The 18,167-nt window shown below is 40.4% G+C and overlaps 1 protein-coding gene across 3 annotated transcripts in view; it reads left to right on the top strand.

Annotated features, from left to right (window-relative positions):
• tgfbr3 (transforming growth factor, beta receptor III) overlaps positions 1-18,167 on the top strand; it is a 68,582-nt gene that overhangs the window by 40,493 nt on the left and 9,922 nt on the right. For all 3 annotated transcript variants that reach the window (XM_026160146.2, XM_026160147.2, XM_026160145.2), the window contains exons 5-14: positions 5,576-5,759; positions 7,713-7,875; positions 8,307-8,454; positions 10,691-10,868; positions 10,996-11,249; positions 12,004-12,153; positions 13,770-13,868; positions 14,344-14,532; positions 15,777-16,064; positions 17,519-17,639. In XM_026160146.2, the coding sequence (XP_026015931.2) occupies positions 5,576-5,759; positions 7,713-7,875; positions 8,307-8,454; positions 10,691-10,868; positions 10,996-11,249; positions 12,004-12,153; positions 13,770-13,868; positions 14,344-14,532; positions 15,777-16,064; positions 17,519-17,639 (1,774 nt within the window). The remainder of the gene's footprint in view (positions 1-5,575; positions 5,760-7,712; positions 7,876-8,306; positions 8,455-10,690; positions 10,869-10,995; positions 11,250-12,003; positions 12,154-13,769; positions 13,869-14,343; positions 14,533-15,776; positions 16,065-17,518; positions 17,640-18,167) is intronic.

Below are 18,167 nucleotides of genomic sequence, written 5' to 3'. Positions count from 1 at the left end.
GATTATAGAGTCTGATTTACAGATAACCAGAGGGCCAAGGGCACATAACAGCTAAAGCTGTCTTCACTCATGAACATTGGGCAGTATCTGGAGAATTAGCTTGTCCTCAAGTACCCTGTCTCACATGTAGCACACAGCAGAGCATAGTCTGCTTCATATGTGTTCTTACTACTGAAAACTGGTTTAGAGACAATGCCACTTGTGTATTATGTTACAACTTTCAACAGAGAGGTTCTCCCGTAAAGGCTCAGTCATGTCTTGAAACAAACTTCTTTTCCTTTAATTTGTCACCTCTCCATATCTAATTTTAAGAACTACGTACTCCAATAAAATGTTCTGTGTGTCCCAGCCTGGTTGACATTTAGAACAGTAATTCACTGAGTATTAATAGGCCTCTGCTAGATCTTATGAAACCTTATAGGCTTGTGTGACAGGGACTTTCATCACAGAGTCATATTAGGTCTCATCACCTCTGCATCAAGAGTGATTCCTGTACAATAAAGTGTTTACATAGTTAGCTGACAAGGTTTTGTTTTTACTCATCGTGTATCCTAGAAAGGGTTCTTCTATTCTTAGAGAAATTTAGAAAATCTGTTATTTTTTTTTTAAATAAAGCATTAACAGACATGTTTGAAGTTCCTAAAATTCACTAACCAATATGGGATCTGTTTGTCCTTGAGTGGGATCATAGTTTTCAGAGAAATTTACTACATTAGGATATTAGGCCTGAGTGCTAAACAGCCCTTTTAATTATCATTTCCTGTACAAATGGAAATGTTCTCATGTCAGAAAGAAACGGATGCATTTCATACAGATGGATGAGCATCTGGCCAGCTTGTGTTTTCTTAAGCTCTGATAATGTGTGGCCAGTGAGATGAGTGTTTCTGCAAAGACCAGCAGGTCAGCATCACACTAAATATCTTCCCTTGTCAGTGGTGGCGAACAGACAGCAGCTGAAAACCATCATTTTAAAGAAAACTTCGAGGCAGAGCTAATGCTGTGAGTGTAACCATGTTGGCAAGGTTTTAATAACTTCAGCTTAATCTCCAATTAACAATATCTTTTATTGAATTTTCTTTTTAAATGATAAAATGTATTCTTACATCTTTGACTTAATTCACAGTATTCATTAAATTGAAGCATTTTAGACCCAACCAAACCGAGGCGTCAGCTTTCTCTTGTTTGCACTTTAGTAAAATATTTGTCCGACACATAATAGCAGCTTTTGAGCGAGCTGAAAAGAGATAAAGGGAATTTAAACACTGTAGGCCGAACTAATGGCTTTGACTGACTACAGGGGCCCCTGCTGAATTAGGTGTTAAGTATTTCTGTTTGAGTGGCAGCACTGAGCCCTCTGGCAGTGTTGGTATCTTATCCACCAGCCTGACTGCTGCACATTGCCCAAAGAAGTCCCGGATCTTCTCAGGTTCTCTCCACAGTGACACCTCCTTAACATGCCACAAAACTGAAATACAACTCAACATCTTGCTTGAGTCTTCTCCTAACTGTTAATTGGTATTCATCTTCGTCATCTCCAATAACTGTCATAACTAATTCTAATCGATGTTTGGTCAGACCTGCTTTATGCTTTTACCTTCATCCATTTTTTTCCCTAACCACTTGTCAAAAGGTGGAGTAAACCCTGGAAAGGTTCATCACAGGGCTCTTTGAAATCCACGCCTTTAATGAGGTAGAAAAGGTTCGTTTCTGGTACTGCACATGAAACGACAACTGACCATGACCACTGATGCAAAAAAAGGTCAGCACATTAAGGAACTTTCCACTCTTTCTGCTTTAGAAAGGAGTTGAGATGTTGCTTTAGTGAGAGCAAAGAGTCAAGTTAAGTCGGTTTTGGACTTAACACTTCAGAATAGAAACCCTATGCCAGACCTCCCTCACTTGCCTTTCCACTGGAGAGGCTGTTTCCTGCGACTAACAGGACTCTGAATCAGACCTGCCAGTCCTTGTTTCCTGGTCCCTGTGCTCAGGGCTCCATGGACACAGATGGGCTGCCTGGAAAAGCTTCAGAGATGTTGAGCACACTGTTACTGTTGGCCACTGGACTCCGATGGCTTTTAAAATGCCAGACTTTTGTTGTAAAACATGCCTTCCACAGTGCTTTTTGTCAATCACCTGCAGGTGGGAATCATTGCGTTTCTAAACTGACATGAAATATGAACACTGAATAAAGGCCAAATTTTATTTTACCAAGGGACACCATGATTGGAAGTGAGACATCTGCAAAGTGTGCTTTGCTGACTTTGTGGCCAAATGCATATATTTCTTCTTGTGGGTTTGAGGTTGAGCTGTGTTGCATCTTCGCTTGAAAGGCTTGATCTGGAGCAAATGTTTTATGACTTTTCATGGAACAACACTGTTTAAGCTGTTGGCATGTATGTTGTCCACTGCCTGGTTGCCAAACTTTGCCTTTTCACTCTAGTATTTCTTTCATTATTTGTAGGCTCATAGTTTGAGCTCCCTCCTCACTGTAATCACCAATGGAAACCATGGGTAGCCACTAGTGTTTTTATTTGGAGACAGTAATGGCAGAGGAACGCTCCAGAGTGGCGCTGAGACATATGGTATTGTTTTCTCCACAACAGAGCCTGCCAGTTCACAGGAACACATCTGCAGAGAGCAGCATGATTAGGTCCCAGTATCTCATTGAGTAAGAGAAGATCAAATCAGCCACCAAAGCATTTATCACATTAATATCAGAGAGTTATTGCATGCTCATAATATCCATCAACTCATTCTGCACTTTCCATCACCCTCCTGTGTTTGCAACACCTCTTATTTTCCAAACAGCTTTTTGCAATTTCCCAGACTAAGGGTGTTGCTCAGTGAGAACGCAGCTCGTGATAATTGATCTCAAACATTTGGCATGCTGTCTCCCTTTTGCTCCACATATGGCCATAACATGTTGATCCATACAGGCAGAAAGAGCCGGAAATATACTGTTAAATGTTTGGGATCTTCAGGACTGGCAGATGTGCTTTTATCTTACATGATTTTTAATATATCCTTCATTGAAAACACTGAAAATGCAATGACCAGATGACCAGAATCAGCTTTCTGGAATCCTTTATTTATCCAGGTAAAAATCTAATAGAGAATAAGATTGTTTCTTTTTTAAGAGGGCAGCAGAAATGACAAGAAAAAAAAACGATTTAATCTCTCCAACTGTAACCACTTTCAGTAACATGGTTGACTAAAAGTACCATTATGAACATGAAAGCATGTATGTCAGTGCCAGAGGTCTAAAGTTAATTTCTAACAACTGCAAAATTTGAGAAATGTCTCTCTATTCAGGGCAGTCATGTCTTTAAACTTCGATTTTCTTGCTCATGTTACTATAATCAGAAAAAGAGTGGTACATTAGTAGCCTCCAGAACTGATCCAATAATTTTGGAAGCTGAAACATCAGACTTCCTGTTGAAACATGCAAATTTTGACTTCCCCAGCTTGGTAGTCTAATATATTTACTGTGACTCAGCTTCAAAATAACTGACACCATTACAGAGAACTCAGTATGGCAGCACTTTGTTAAAACAGATCTCCACCCGAGAGTAGAGACAATTTTACTTCACAAGTATTTCTTTTCTACAGCTCAGTCGGGAACCGCTGGAGCCCAAAAACGAAGCCAACATCGAAAGCCTCACAAGCTCACTTCCTACAGTGTCCACTTTACACTAATTTACGTCACTGAACGGGGCCCTCCCTACCAGTTTGTGCAATTTTTGTGTCTTTTGGGATATTTTCAATGGAAATATCTAACAAATAATATGGCAGACTGTGTAGCACAGAACGTTTATGCTTTGGTTTTGTTGAGTGAAATTCTAGTGCCTTAGGTTATTTAACCCTATGTGTCACTGTGTTGCACCTACACACTTTTTAGAAGCAGCTTGCTAACTAGGCATGCTAGGATTAACCGATAACTTAGCAGTTCAACAACTCGACCAAATACGGTCACTTCTGGCTCCAAAAGACAAACATGGTTGCAGCCAAATTGTTGATGTTGGGTTTCAAAATATATACAGTCCATGCTACAGCCCTATAAGGACATGGATACAATGCAATCATGTTTAAGATCTTTTTCCAGAGTTTCCTGACACGAGAATAAGCAAAATGGATTAACTAAAGCACCCTGTTTAAGTACACCAGCAACGAAACTAGCACCAGAGAACTGAATGACAGCTTATGTAAACAGTACGCAGTACAGTATATTTATATTTATAAATGCCATTTAAGAAACTACACTTTGGTTTCCAGCACTTTTTGGTCTACCAGGCGTGCAGAGAGAGGCCGAGCAGAGAGAGAGAGTTTGTTAAAGCCCAGAGTGGGTGTCTCACTTCCCCGTTTCAAATTCCTGAGGTTTCCAGCACTCTGGAAGGCCTGGAGCTAATTTGGCTTTCAGGCTTTCCCCTCTAATTCTTTGCGACTAATTATGGTCGTATTCCCGCAATTAAACTGATAAACTCTGCTGAGCTTGGCAAGGATACCCCGGCCCCTCCCCGGCAGCTTAGCGCACCACCCCTCTCATCTTCGCCATCTTTCTTTCTGTTGCTTCTTACTGTAGTAAACACACTAAAAATAAAGTCAACCTGAATTCTTCGACAATGTCTGTCTCCTAGGCAGCAGTATTTACAGCCTCTGGTGACAATGCCAGGAACACTGAGAGGAGCGTCCAGAGGTCAGACAGATGTTGTGCATGTGGAGATTTGAAAAGTTATGTCTGAAAAGCCTAAACAGTCAGAAGGGATATTACTCTGTTATCATTGAAGCATGATTGCAATTTAGGGACAACTTCATAAACTCATCACAGAGAAGTGGTCTGACGTATTATTTCTCAGATTCAAATGGATTTATTGTTTCAATTGCACCTGCCAGCACTGTCTCAGCTCATGCATACAGATAATATACCTTGGAGGAAAGAAAAACAAGGAGGTGGGCTGTCTAGACCGTGCGCTAGGATTCATTTGGATGTTTGGTAGGCTTTCAGTAAATATGTATGTGAATGTTTATGTCTTTGAAATGAAGCTCTGAATTCCAGTAAGTTGCAAAGGTGGTCTTTTCCTGAAAAAGTTTGTATTTTCTGTTTTTAATATGTAAATGTGCTTGCCTTCTTGGTTTGTGTGTGTCAAAGATATGTGTTGTCCCTCGTGGGATATCTGTAGCCCCTTGTGGCCACTTTAAAACACAACTATACATTTGTGATGACGCACTACACTGGAAACCAGACACCTGGTTGTGTAGAGGAACATGTGTAGAAATATCCTGAGCATACTTGTACAAGCTTTGCAAAAAAGTGAGAAGTTCAATCGTATTTAAAGAGTTAGTGCTTTGCTGTGTTTTACAGTTTATATTTTTGTGACGCAATAAGAATGAGCAACATTGAAGTGCATGTAATTCTCAACAAGTGAAACACTTTTAACAGAAAACATTTTCTCTGAAATTGAGTTGGACGTGAGGAAAGCTGAAAAAACTGAAGAAAACACGTTATATAGAGCAGGTAACGTTTTATCCCAACAGTTCCTTTGTTCCTTACACTCCTGCTTTTTTTCTTCTCCTCCAGGTATCTATGGGCTCACAGGTCAGGTTTAAGCCGGAAAACTTCTCCCTCTTCACCCGCATACAGCAAGAGACCTTTCCCCACGGCAATGAGCAACTCCTCAACTGGGCCCAGAAGAAGTACAGGGCAGTCACCTCTTTCTCTGAGCTCAAGATGACTCAAGACATCTATATCAAAGTCGGAGAAGGTGTGCACCAGATTCCCAAAATTCCCAAACATAGCTCTGGGCCCCAAGGCACTCCTCCACCCCATTCCCCTTTAGCTTTCATAACTTTACTTAGCTTTTGTGTTTTAGCCCAGGCTAGAGGTTTACATGCACTACGCTAGAAAAAGATTTTCCTTCCCTCAAAAGACAGTCACCCTTTCACACTTTTTAACAGGCCGCCTGTGGTATTCCTAAGTTTTGCTTGCTTACAGCCTCAAGAGTTCTTGGAACCCAGAACAAAAATGGTTGTATTTCTGTAACATTGTAACATCTTTAAAAATGACTGGGTTCAGAATAAAGCCAATACATTAAAAAAACAAACATATATAGGCAAGTACTTTCTCTACAAGACAAAAAAATGATCCCATTTAAATTGGAAATGTCACGCTTTTATCATCCTTATTTCAAACTTAAAATCCTTGTATCAGAGCAAGCAAACAAAAAAAACCACACATAGACGTTTGTCAGCAACAACTCTGCAGTTATCGACAGTGCAAGGGTTTTTGTGTTTGACAAGAAATGAAAAATGTAGCTGTAAAACAAAAGTTATGGCAGCTGAACTACGAAGCCAAAATGATGAGTTTAGTACTTTGACTTACTGAATTTTGGGGCTTACAGACACTAAAGTAGTTGCTACTTTGCTGTTAATACACCAGAAGACTTTATAGTGAAGCCAAACAAACACACAGTACTGCTTTTCATTTTTTAACAAGGTGCAAGGTGTCATATTCTGTAGTTGGGGGAATAGGTGGTAGTTTTACCAGGAAAGAAAAAAGTTAGGAGGGAAAGATGAGGTTAGAAAGAATTAGACAAATTCTTTCTGGTTTTTTCAATAAGTTGAGGGAGGAGGGTTTCTCAAGTGAAGAGCACAGAAGGAGTCTCCAGGGTGGCTATGATTGATTTTCACACATGTTCAAGATGCAGAATTACAATTCTTTATTTTCTGCTCTCACATTGTGAACAGACAACACATCCGACTCTGCATTTCATCAGCTCTCAGACGAGATAACTTGTTTTTAATGAGAATCTATTACTACATGAATATAGAGCAAAGCTTGTGTCCAGAAAGAAATTAATGGCTCCACTAAGTAAGTTCTCTCTGTGTTTTGTTAGTTTCTGTGGAGAGCGGAGAGGTTGCTCAGCCTTCACGCTCTTGGCTGGTGTCATTAGGGGCTGTGGTTTGGCAAAACCTCAGAGTGCCATGATGTTTACTTCAAGTAAAGAGCTGTAGATTTCCACTCCTTCACATCTTCAGAAGTGTTTCATGAAGATGGAGAGATCCTCACTTTGCTTTCTAGCATGCCCACACTCAAGGTCTCTCCTCAGCTCTTTAAGTGCCACAAGAGTTCCGGAGAGGAAGGTGCCAGCCTTCAGTTTACACTCTGTCCAAAGTTCTGTTTGCCAAATAAGGAAGCATCTGTCTGTGTTTTCCCGTTGTGCTGAGAATGAGCACAACTTTTCATCTTAATGAATTTTTTGAACTGTTGTGAAATTGAAGGAAAAAACACAAGAAGTTTTGATGACTGAGCATGAATATTATTGTCCTGTTATTGCAAAAGAATTCTGGTAAAACATCTTGCTAAGATTTCCCACATAAAATCTAATTTCCCTGTTGATGGCAAGACAGATTATGCCAACCTCGTTGGGCGCACAACCCAGGGCCTTGTTAGTGCTGCGAATAGTAACTGCAGGGTTACAAGAGCAACTCTGCTGTAGATGGGAACAGCTGGGTTAAAGCAAATGTTCAGTCTTCCGAAGGTTTCGTGAGCAGGACGTTGAATTCGTCACTAGAGCAGGGGTTGCTGTTCTGTTGTTGACATCAGGCTCTGACCTCTCTGTGGTAGAGAAGTACCAGAAGCTATATTTCTCCTTTGCAGGATCAAAATAGTTTCACAGCCCCTCTGAACAGTAACACAAACCTTTCTCCACTTTCAGATCCACTGTCTTCTGACACCTGCAAAATTGATTCCAAGTTCCTGTCTTTGAACTACCTGGGCAGCTACAAGGAGCCACAGACATCAAAAGGCTGCGTCCTCTCTGTGCCCCACAAAGACAAAGAAGTCCACATCATTGAGCTCCAAGCCCCAAACGCCAGCAGGTGAGCAGCCAAGGCTGCAGAGGCCAAGAATACATGTTGTCACGGTTTATTTTTGAGGTCAGGATGCTCTCAATAATCTCTGTGGAGTTTATTTTGGATGGGAACTAACATGAAGGCGGAGGGGGGTTATGTTCACTTAGTGGTTTTCTTTTGAGGAAGAGATTTCAAAACTTGGTCTAACGTTCCAGTTTGCCAGATAATGTCCTCACTCCCCAGTGGAGTGATTATTCTGTACACCCAAAAGACAGAAAATCTGGGAATGTGTTGTATCTTGCTGCGGTGTTATCTGTTATGTATTGCATACGTCTGCATTCTTTTTTCTGGGAATACCTCCAGCTTTTTAATTAGTTGGCCAGACAAAGGCACAGTAACATTACGTAGACCTGACCATCTATTATTATTTGTTCTTTCTCTCTCCTTTTTTCCTGCAGTGCTTTCCAGGTGGATGTCATAGTTGATCTGCGGCCACTGAAGGAAGGTACCTGGGTACATCGAGACGTTGTCTTGCTGCTCAAATGCGCTAAATCTGTGAACTGGGTCGTCAAAGTCCACAATGTGACGGGCAATGTGCATGTGGTGGTAAGTTGGCAGCATTACAAGAGACAAAGGCTTTCCATCAAATGATATCTTTTTTGCTCTCCAGGCATCACGGATGATTTTATATAGTTGATCACATATCACTGTAGGTGTCGCGGACAGAAATGTCAACACTTTACGCTGCTGGCCAAAGAAGTTGTCACAGCAAAAATGTGTGTTGAACTGGCGCCTGGTCCACGCTGGGGGACAGGGTGGGGATAACAGGTTAGGAGGAACTGTGAAATGTCATTGTGGCACCTCCAGGAATTGTCATCACTTTGAGAGAGCCAGAGGCTGGAGTGAAGAGGGCATCATATATTTTCAGAGCCAGGCGTGCTGCAGTATTGGGCCAGAGCTGCTTCCCATCAATCATAATGTGAAATACGCGGAGCGCTTTATTCAGGCTTTCGGGCTTCCTCACCACACACAAAAGACAAACAGAGGCTAATTACTACAATATATCAGTATACACCTTACTGAGAAATATGGGTTTGTGCATATCAACGGTGTGCTTGAGCATATAGTTTTGATATTAAATCTTCATTACTGCCACTCAAGTCTCAGGACCCTCGGGAACCATAAGAATATGACACCTATGCACACTTTAGAAGAATAGTTTAACTGTAGATCATGTCGATACACAACTGGCCGTGGTCCAACCACCACAATTGCTGCAAGGCTGGAATTTAGAGCTCCTCTTTTCCTGGAGTAAAAAAAACAATTCCAGTTGAACTGAAAGAGAATCACCAACACCTTTTTTTTTATTTTGTATGCCACTTTCTTAAGTTTGCATTTTCTAGCATGTATATTTGTGTTCCCTGATGTCTGCGTGTGTGGGAGAGGGCTTGCGTTTCCTCAGTGTCTAATGCTGATACTCGCTGCTGCAGCAGTGACACTGCACTTTTGCCAGGCATGCTATGTTTGTACAGCTGCCTGCTATACACTGAGTCGATCAGGTTTTTGGGTGTAATGCCAGGTCAAAAATCCATAACACTTAGTGGGGAGAACAATTGAGTGTCATGCATTGTGTATAAAACAACTTTACGGAGTTAAATTTTGTTCATCTATTGGATTATATTTCGCTAGCAGTTTAGTAGATGTACAAAACATAAAGAAAAACATCAATTTGGCTGTAAATGTAACAACTAAGGGATGCATTTTCACCGGAGGATCCATGCTCCGGCACGTTTGGCCCTCAAACACCACTTCGTTTGACTAGTGTGATAGCTGTGTACACACCCTGGATTGTTTAATGTGGTGGTCCCAGGTGCAGTTTATTTGAATCGCCTTCACAATGAGAGCAGCCTCTGGAAAATCTGAATTCCTTCCTTTATTTTGTTTTAGAGCTAATTAGCAAACAACTTAATGTTAATATGATTGGAAGATTACACCTTGTAAAGATCAGTGTGTTAAAGTTCTCATTTGTGCATATGTGAAACTGCTAACTTTAGCATGTAGCGGTGCATCACACAGCAACAGACATTGCTATGATCTTCTAGCATTGTTACGTCCCGCTGAACTGTTCAAATAGAACCTAACATCACTGTTGTTTTTATTCTTTTTAATTGATGTTTACAAGATTGTAACATACATGGTGAATGTGTGTCTAAATGGTTGACTTTGAGTGTAACACTAGCTTACTGTAAACCTGCACCGGTTACAACAGCTGACATCTCTCAACCATTTATCTTAAACATCCAAAAGGTCAGTCATTTTTTAGCTCCCCCACTGCTTACATTTTGACTTTCACTTGACAGCAGCGGTACACAGGATACGCTGCTTGTGCAACCAATGTGTGAGAGATCGTCAGCTACGCTAGTGATATGATGGCCAAAATAAAACTCAGGCCTCGATCTGTCAGAAAGCAGGTTCTCGTCAGTGTTGCTCAAGAGACTTGAATGTGTGGGAAATGGTTGTGAGAAAGAATGAGGCCTCCCTCACTGGGGGAGCAGCAGGGCAGGACGCAAATTTTTAGGAGCAAGCTAACATGTTGGTTTCTGAGCAATGATCGAGCTGCGACACGCCCATTACCTCACACTCATTCACATGATTCACACATGATTCATGCAGAATAAGTGCAGGACTGTACTTGAAGTTGAATATCTGTGATAAAACCTGAACAGTAAACCATATTTCTTTTTTTTCTTTTTTTTTTTGTAAATCAGATTCTGTATTGGCTAACTTAAATTTCTTTTCTTGTTATTTTGAGAAAGCATCTAATGAGAGTTCTATTCCACAGGCCTCTGATACAGTGACTGTTGGCTCACAGGCACTAGTGTCCAAATCCCTCATGCAGCACTTGCCATCAGGGCCACAAGCCTTAATCCAGTGGGCTAGCGATCATGGCCACAATCCAGTCACATCTTACACCAGCACTCCCGTGGCAAACCACTTCAATATCCGACTTCGAGAGCCAGGTAAGCTGAAGAAGAATCACATCCTCCATTCATGATGAAGCATAAAACTAGCGTGCAATTGTAAAAAGTTGTAGGTGTAGTTTCCTGGATGGAAAATCAGCCTCATAAGGTTACGTGTGACTTCTAGATGTCGTGGATTCTCTGGAGAGCAAATTACCTCCCGAACTCGCCATCCTGCGTGATTCTAGTCCTCTTCCTGTAGATGGAACGCCACTGCGACGATCCGGTCTGCCGTTTCCATTTCTTACAACTGGGGGCATGCCTCCGCTGGGACACCTGCCCTACGAGTCCAATGAGCCCGAAATCGTTTTGAATGTTGACCTTAGTGTGCAGTGCAAAAAAGAAAGGATGGTGGTCAGCATTGACAAACAAAGTCTTCAGGTGAGTAAACAACCGGACATTCTCTGATTCTGCCCGGAGCCCAACAGGCTACAAATAATGGTTATTTTAAATATCGATGTATTCTATGCTTCTGATCAATGAAAAAGGCATTTTGTTGAATTACTTTTGCATCTCTTTTCACACGACACAGAGTCAGTGTGACAAAATGTGACAAGAAGAGCGGAAAACAACAAAATGGAGCTCATCCAAAAAGACTAGCAGCGTCTAGACCAATTAAAAGGCTGAATGAATGTCTTCTGCAGCGATTACAAAATACTAGCATAAACCTCCATGACGCTGTGTTGTTTATTTTCAAAAAGCACGCACTGTGTGCTGAGGTTGTTACCAAATAATGATGCTGTCTTGGTCTAATGGTTACATGTGGATAATTATGGAGACAGTTGAGCCCACCTATCTGTTGTGTGGGGATAGCAAGTTTCAGATCTACAAAAGTGAAATGAGAAAAAGTAAATCACTGAAGCAGGCAGGGCTGTTTCAAGCATTTGGTGTCTGAACATAGGGACAGCTCAATCAGCCCACATCACAGAATGGAAACTGGCATAGGCTGTAATTGGGAGCTGGAGCTAGACCACCTTGTGGGATTTGTTTATTCCTGAGAACTCAAGGTTTTGCACAAGTACTTGGACTTTTTTCTCCTTTTTTTTTTCTTTTTACAATTCTGAAAAGTTAATAACGGAAAAGTGTTTTGATCTCCATCCATGTTTGTCTTTTTATTTCTTTTTTCTTAACTTAGGCAAGCGGGTTTACAAATGCCAGCCTCACACTTCAAGACCCACAATGCAAAGCAACAGTCAATGCCACCCACTACACTCTGGAAACTCCTTTGACTGGCTGTCAGACCACCGCATTCACCATAGAGGATAGCACGATCTACTTCAATTCTGTGAGTATATTATGTGGTGTTACAGTATAGCTGAAATTACTTGAAAATGCCCTCTCTGTATATCAGACCTCTAGTTGCTACTATAAATACGAAGATATGATTTAATTTTAAATTGAAATAAACTACAAAACACTCTTCATTTTCTAAAAAATCCCTATAATTATCTTGCTTTATTTTAACTTGTCAACTTAATGAGAAGACAATGAGAACATTTTAACAGAAAGGCTTTCAGTCAGAAAACTTTCTTTTCTACTTGTTTAAACTTTAGAAAAGATACTAGTTTTTGTTGAAATACACCCTTTACACAGTTTTAACCACGTGCCAAAGTCAAACTTTGCTTGTCTAAACAATTCCTGAGTGACTAACATGCAAATAGATGTGTGTTAGCCTAGGTTTAACATATTAAGATGTTGGGCTTGTTAAAGCATTGATATCTATGGGCAGTACAGAGCTGTGCCACTCTGAAGTCAGGGAAAGATTTACCCACTGTCAGAAAGCCTTTTTGTTTTATTTTAAGGTATTTTTAGCTTTCACTTGCAGTTTAAGTACATTCAGAGAATAAATGTATTTGATTAGTTTAGAAAAAGATCATCATTTGAGCTTAAATACTCAAACACACATACTCTTTCAAAGAAAATAAATCACATTTTAAAAAAGATCTGGCAGAAAGCTTTGAAGGCTAATTTGATTAGATTAGTTGTTAGGGTGTTGACCATGACCAGTGCTTAAATGTCAGCACTGCCATGGGAAATGCTCACTCAGAGGCTTGACACCTGTCATAAATAAATATTTTTTTAATAAAGATGTCCACTGATAGCCATGCTCTTTTTGTGTACAAATGGAAACTGGAAAAATATGGACAATATGTGCAGGGAAAATGATTACATTTCTGACTCATTTTTGTATCTAATTGTGATCACTTGCTTTTATGTGATTAAGACATCCCCAGTTATCTTCATTATTGTGGAATGCATTCATTCAGCATGTTTGTTCTAACAAGCAAGCATGAATCACTTCTACCCTGGCCTTTTAAAATCTTTTGTTCGGGGAAGTTTGGAAAAAACACTTTTTCTGTCCAGTGCAGATTAAAAACCCAGGCATAAGTCCAAGGTCATCTTTTGTGCTAGCATTTGGACGTGCAGACAACCTCTGACCTCCGGTCAAAGGAGATTAATTTTCATTGTCTGGGTTCCCACTCATCAAAGCTAATGTGTTTTGGCTGTTGTCCCCACATTGCTGTGATATGTTGATTTATTTCAGCAGTGGCACCAAAGGCAGGTCAGCAAACTTCAAAACAGCTCTGTTAGTGTCATTGAGACAGTCCTCTCTCTAAAGCAGCAGACTCATCTCAGGCCCTGACATGCCACTACTCCACTGAGAAATTAGAAATATGTCCTGTCTCACTGAGGCCACAGGACATTCCCAGATTTAAGCAAGACTGTTTTGCCGACCTCTCTTAACAATTCAAATCTCCGCCTGAATGAGGCAATACTAAAGGAGTAGAAAAGGGGGAAAAAAATTGGAAAAAATCTTGTGTAAACTTTCCGTCAATTGCTGATTGTTGTGCTCAGGTTTGTCAGCGTAGGCTTAGTAACAAACTTCTTTTTGATGTGCAGGTCACTGTAAGTCATGCTGAGACCAAAGATGGGAATAGCGACCAGAGAGGGCCCGAGAGAATGCTTCCCGTGAAAACGTTCGATTCATCTACCATATTGGTAAGACTCTGGAATCATTGTGGTCCTTTTTCTGTCAGATCTGCACTTCATTGCAAGGGGAAAGTTGACAAGTTGAGACTACTGATAAACTGTATCTCTATATGCGCAACTGCAGTAAATCATGCATAGTTGGAAGAAACACCAGTTTCCTACTGCCCCTTGGGCTGCTAGTAAAGACTCTTCTGGCTGCTGCAATCTCCCCATCTTTCCATGATGTCCGTTTAATGAACTTGACCTTCCATTTTCCATTTTGAAGTTTCTCCATCTTTTCTTTGTTAGCTTAGTTTCCTTTATCTCATCCAGTCCTCGTCTCCCACTTATTGTTCTTGTTTATACATATCTCTTTTGTTCCTGGTCCGTCTTAATGTGGTCAAACAGTGACACACAGTCATGTGGAGTGAGAGTGCTTAGCCGTGGAATGTAACGTCAGAGTCCTGCTGATATTTGTTTTGGCTTTGCCTTATTCTTCAAACAGTTCAACTGCACATACACAAGCAAAACTAAGAATCAGGAAACCTCAGCTCCCAGGATTGTACAGGAACCACCAAGGCAACCGGTCAACAACATGACGTTTAACATGGAGCTGTACGACTCGCTGCCTATCAACAACCCTGCACGCCAGAATTTCTTCACCGTTTCACAAAATCAGAAAGTGTTTGTGGAGGTATGTTTTGCATTTATAATACATTACCTCTCACGCCAGAATACATGTTTGGTGTAAATGAAAACTTTTGGCAGAAAACTGCAACCATCTGCCTCCATCTGAGGCTTTAGCTTTTCCAGATTTAATCTCTTCCTGAGCCCTTTGCTCAGTAAGAGCATTGTGACTGTTTCAAGCTAAAAAGCTAATAATTTCTTTCACTTCTTGCTTTTATTATATCACAGTTCTGCATGTCATCTGGCTAAAAATATCTGTTTCACTACAGTAGTTATGCTAGTCATATAAGAGATAGCAAAGACTGAAAAGTCCTTTGAAGAGGTGATGTAGGAGGACATCAGCATGAGATGCTTCACTCACAGCATGGACACAAAGCCAGTGTGCTGTAAATACAAAGTGCTCACAGAGTGTCTTTATCCTTCCCTCTTAAGTGCATTGCATTTATTTTAACTGAGAAATAAGTAAAACATGACTAAATATTTGTTTCTCACCTTTCAGGCAGTCGTTCTTGTTTTGTTTTGCATATCTTTACACTGGCAGCAATAAATACATCACAATATTTCTATTAGAAGACTTATTTAGTCTATTTTGGCTCAGCTTTGGGTTGCTGCTGACAGAATTATTTGGCACTTTAGTTGCCACCAGCTGCCTGCTAACTTTTGAACTTCTTTTTCTGTTGTGGTTAGTAAAAGGTAGGATTTGAATTTTATTTTTCCCGAACAGCTGCTGGTACAGCAAAAGTGAGCTGAAGCATAAAACCAAAACAACGCTCTAAAAGAAACCAGAAGCTCATTAGAGTTGAGGGTTCTCACCATGACTGTGCCCCTTTTGTCCTGCCCAGTGTTAACACGAAAATATTGATTGTTTCAGCTTTAAATTAGCATTTTAACATCTTGTAAATTATGTTTGTTTGTATTTGTGTTTATCGTTGTTCCCAATTTTAGGACTAGGCAATAAAACACAATAATAATTTGTATTTATTGTTTCTGCGATTGTCTTAAAGAAACACAAATACAAAATGACACCTTTTCATTTTGCATGTTTTGTCCAACAAGATTACTTTGCAGACTTTCTTCAGACAACAGCAGATTAGGTTTTCTTCCAGAAATGATTATATTATAAAGTAAAGCTCACATCAGATCAGAGCAGTATTGTGTTGTTGTTCAGTTTTGTCACTTCACTTCATGAAGACTCCTGTCACGACAACTGACAAATAAAATCTGTTTTTACTTGCCTCTCATCTGCTCCAGATCACATCAACTGCATCAGATCCAGAACTGGGGTTCACCATCATATCGTGCTTCATTTCTCATGACTCCAATCCCAGCGTGTCCTCAGAGTACACACTCATTGAGACAGTTTGTCCAACAGATGCCTCCGTCACATACTATCCTCAATTCCCTGTCCATCCTACAAAGATGGATAAGAAAACCTTCAGCTTCATCTTCAACTCAACTTTCAAAGTGTCCCTGCTTTTCCTGCATTGTGAGATGTCTCTGTGCTCAAAGTCATCTCAGAGGAATCTAAATTTACCACAGGTATGCAGAATAATCTTCCCCAGAGAGCCATTGCTGTGTTTTTTTTAGTCTCCCAGAGTATCACCAGTGTTTGTTTGAGCAGCCGGGAGACAATCTTTACTCCGGCTGACCTGCAACATTCAGTGTCAGGTCTGCCCCCAAACCTAAGCGGGAACCATGCATCGATGCACAGTTTCCCAAGTGGCTGACCACTGAGCAAAATAATCATCTTTTTTTTTCTCCCTCTGTTATTTGTTCTGTCTGGTGCAAGTGCTTTCTTTTACTTTCTGTAAGTCTTACCTAAATGTTACCCCCACCCCCCAAAAAAATAAATATATATGTGTGTGTGTGTTCCTGTCTAGCTATCTTTGTGAGGACCGAAATCTGCATTCTACTATACTTGTGAGAACCAACAGTCACTTGTGAGGACACACTCACCGGTCCTCACAGGTTTGAAGGCTCAAAATGCGGTTTTAGTGTCAGGGTTACAATTAGGTTATGGTTAGGTATGAAAAAGAGTTTGATTTAGTTCTCTTTTGTTAAAGCTTTAGTGCACGGTCCTAGGGGCCGCTGGATCATCCATACTCTCCTTTAAAGCTCCTGATAAACTTTTCTGCTCCTCTTCTCCTTCCCTCGACGGTCCTCTTTGGCATATACTGTACTTGTCCCATCTGACTGACTGGTCCTTCGATTAAATTATTGTGTAAGAATTCACCTTTTGAGCTAATGGGAAGTGTGGTATATATATAAAAAAATCCTAAAAATAAACTAAAAACATTATATTAAAACCAGAAAGGCAGACAGATTCCTCCAAAGAATTGTGGAGGGGATTTAGCCTCCACAAAACACTGAGTCTTATTGTGCTTTATTTTGTGCTCTTAAAATTAATTGTGAGGTTAATTGTTAGTCTTCAATATTCCCACATAATTTTTTGTTAGTTTTTATAAATCACACATTTATTTGCAATCTCAGTGCAAGAGGAAACTGTCTAATCCATCTGATATGAATATAATATTTTTTATATAATTATTTAATATTTTAGATATAAAAATAATTATAAGCTTATTTCTACCACTAATAGAGTCATGTTTTTCTTTTTGTTTTTTTTTTTGTAAGGGTTAGGGTTAGGCAATCATTTTTAATGGTTAGGGTAAGGGGCTAGGGAAACCATTATGTCAATGAAAGTCCTCACTAAGATAGCTGAACGGGGTTGTGTGTGTGTGTGTGTGTGTGTGTGTGTGTGTGTGTGTGTGTGTGTGTGTGTGTGTGTGTAGTATCCTGAGGCTGGCTTGTGATTGTGGTGCTAACATATTACAGTTGCCATCAGCTGTAGTAGGTGAAGATGGCAAGCTTTTCCTTACTTTGAATTCCAAATTAGTACTTTTGAGCAGATATGAGTGAATGCACTTTTGAGTTTGAGAAATATGAATGTCAAGTTATTAATTAGGTTTTTTTTTAAAAAATTTTCTGCACAGTGTTTGCCACCCATTGAAAACTGTGATTCTCTCTCTGTGGACAATATCATGGCGATGATGATGAACAAAAAGGTCTCGACTCAACCGCTGGTTGTGGTGGATGACTTGAGCCACATACCAGGTCAGTAAAAGCAAAAGCAAACATAATTTACATCTGTTTACACCAGGAGTTCAGTTGTGCTTGGAACTGTGACACCCACAAATACGAGTATGCACAGTGAAAGAAGCAATTCTGAAGGCAGAGGAACCGCATAAAGTCGATACTTGGAGATCAGACCAAACGACGGGATCACGGTCCAACATCTGGTCCTTATTAACTGTGTTGTGTGTATATGATTGTGTATACAGGTGCTTAGGCATACACATATGGTGTGTCTCCGTTTACATTGACATCTGTACACAAGAGTGTGTTTTTGGGTGTGTGTGTTCAAACTAGCATATGGCTGATAAAGGGGAGTGTGCTAACGCTGAGGCCCAGTTCTGCTGTGGACCAGACCATGCTGAGGGAGACATGGAAAAGAACAGTCATACGTTACTAAGATCCAGTTGTTTTCACTTAGGCCCTTCACTGTGGCCTCAGCTTTCCACTAGTGAGGGGGAAAATGAGGAGCGGTGGTCCACTTGTTGGCTTTGAGCGCCCAATCAGAGC

The sequence above is a fragment of the Astatotilapia calliptera genome, chromosome 23 (genome assembly GCF_964374335.1).
Source record: "Astatotilapia calliptera chromosome 23, fAstCal68.1, whole genome shotgun sequence".
Classification (NCBI taxonomy): Eukaryota; Metazoa; Chordata; class Actinopteri; order Cichliformes; family Cichlidae; genus Astatotilapia; species Astatotilapia calliptera.
The sequence above is the reverse complement of the archived record's forward strand: the minus strand, read 5'-3'. Positions and strand labels throughout refer to the sequence as shown.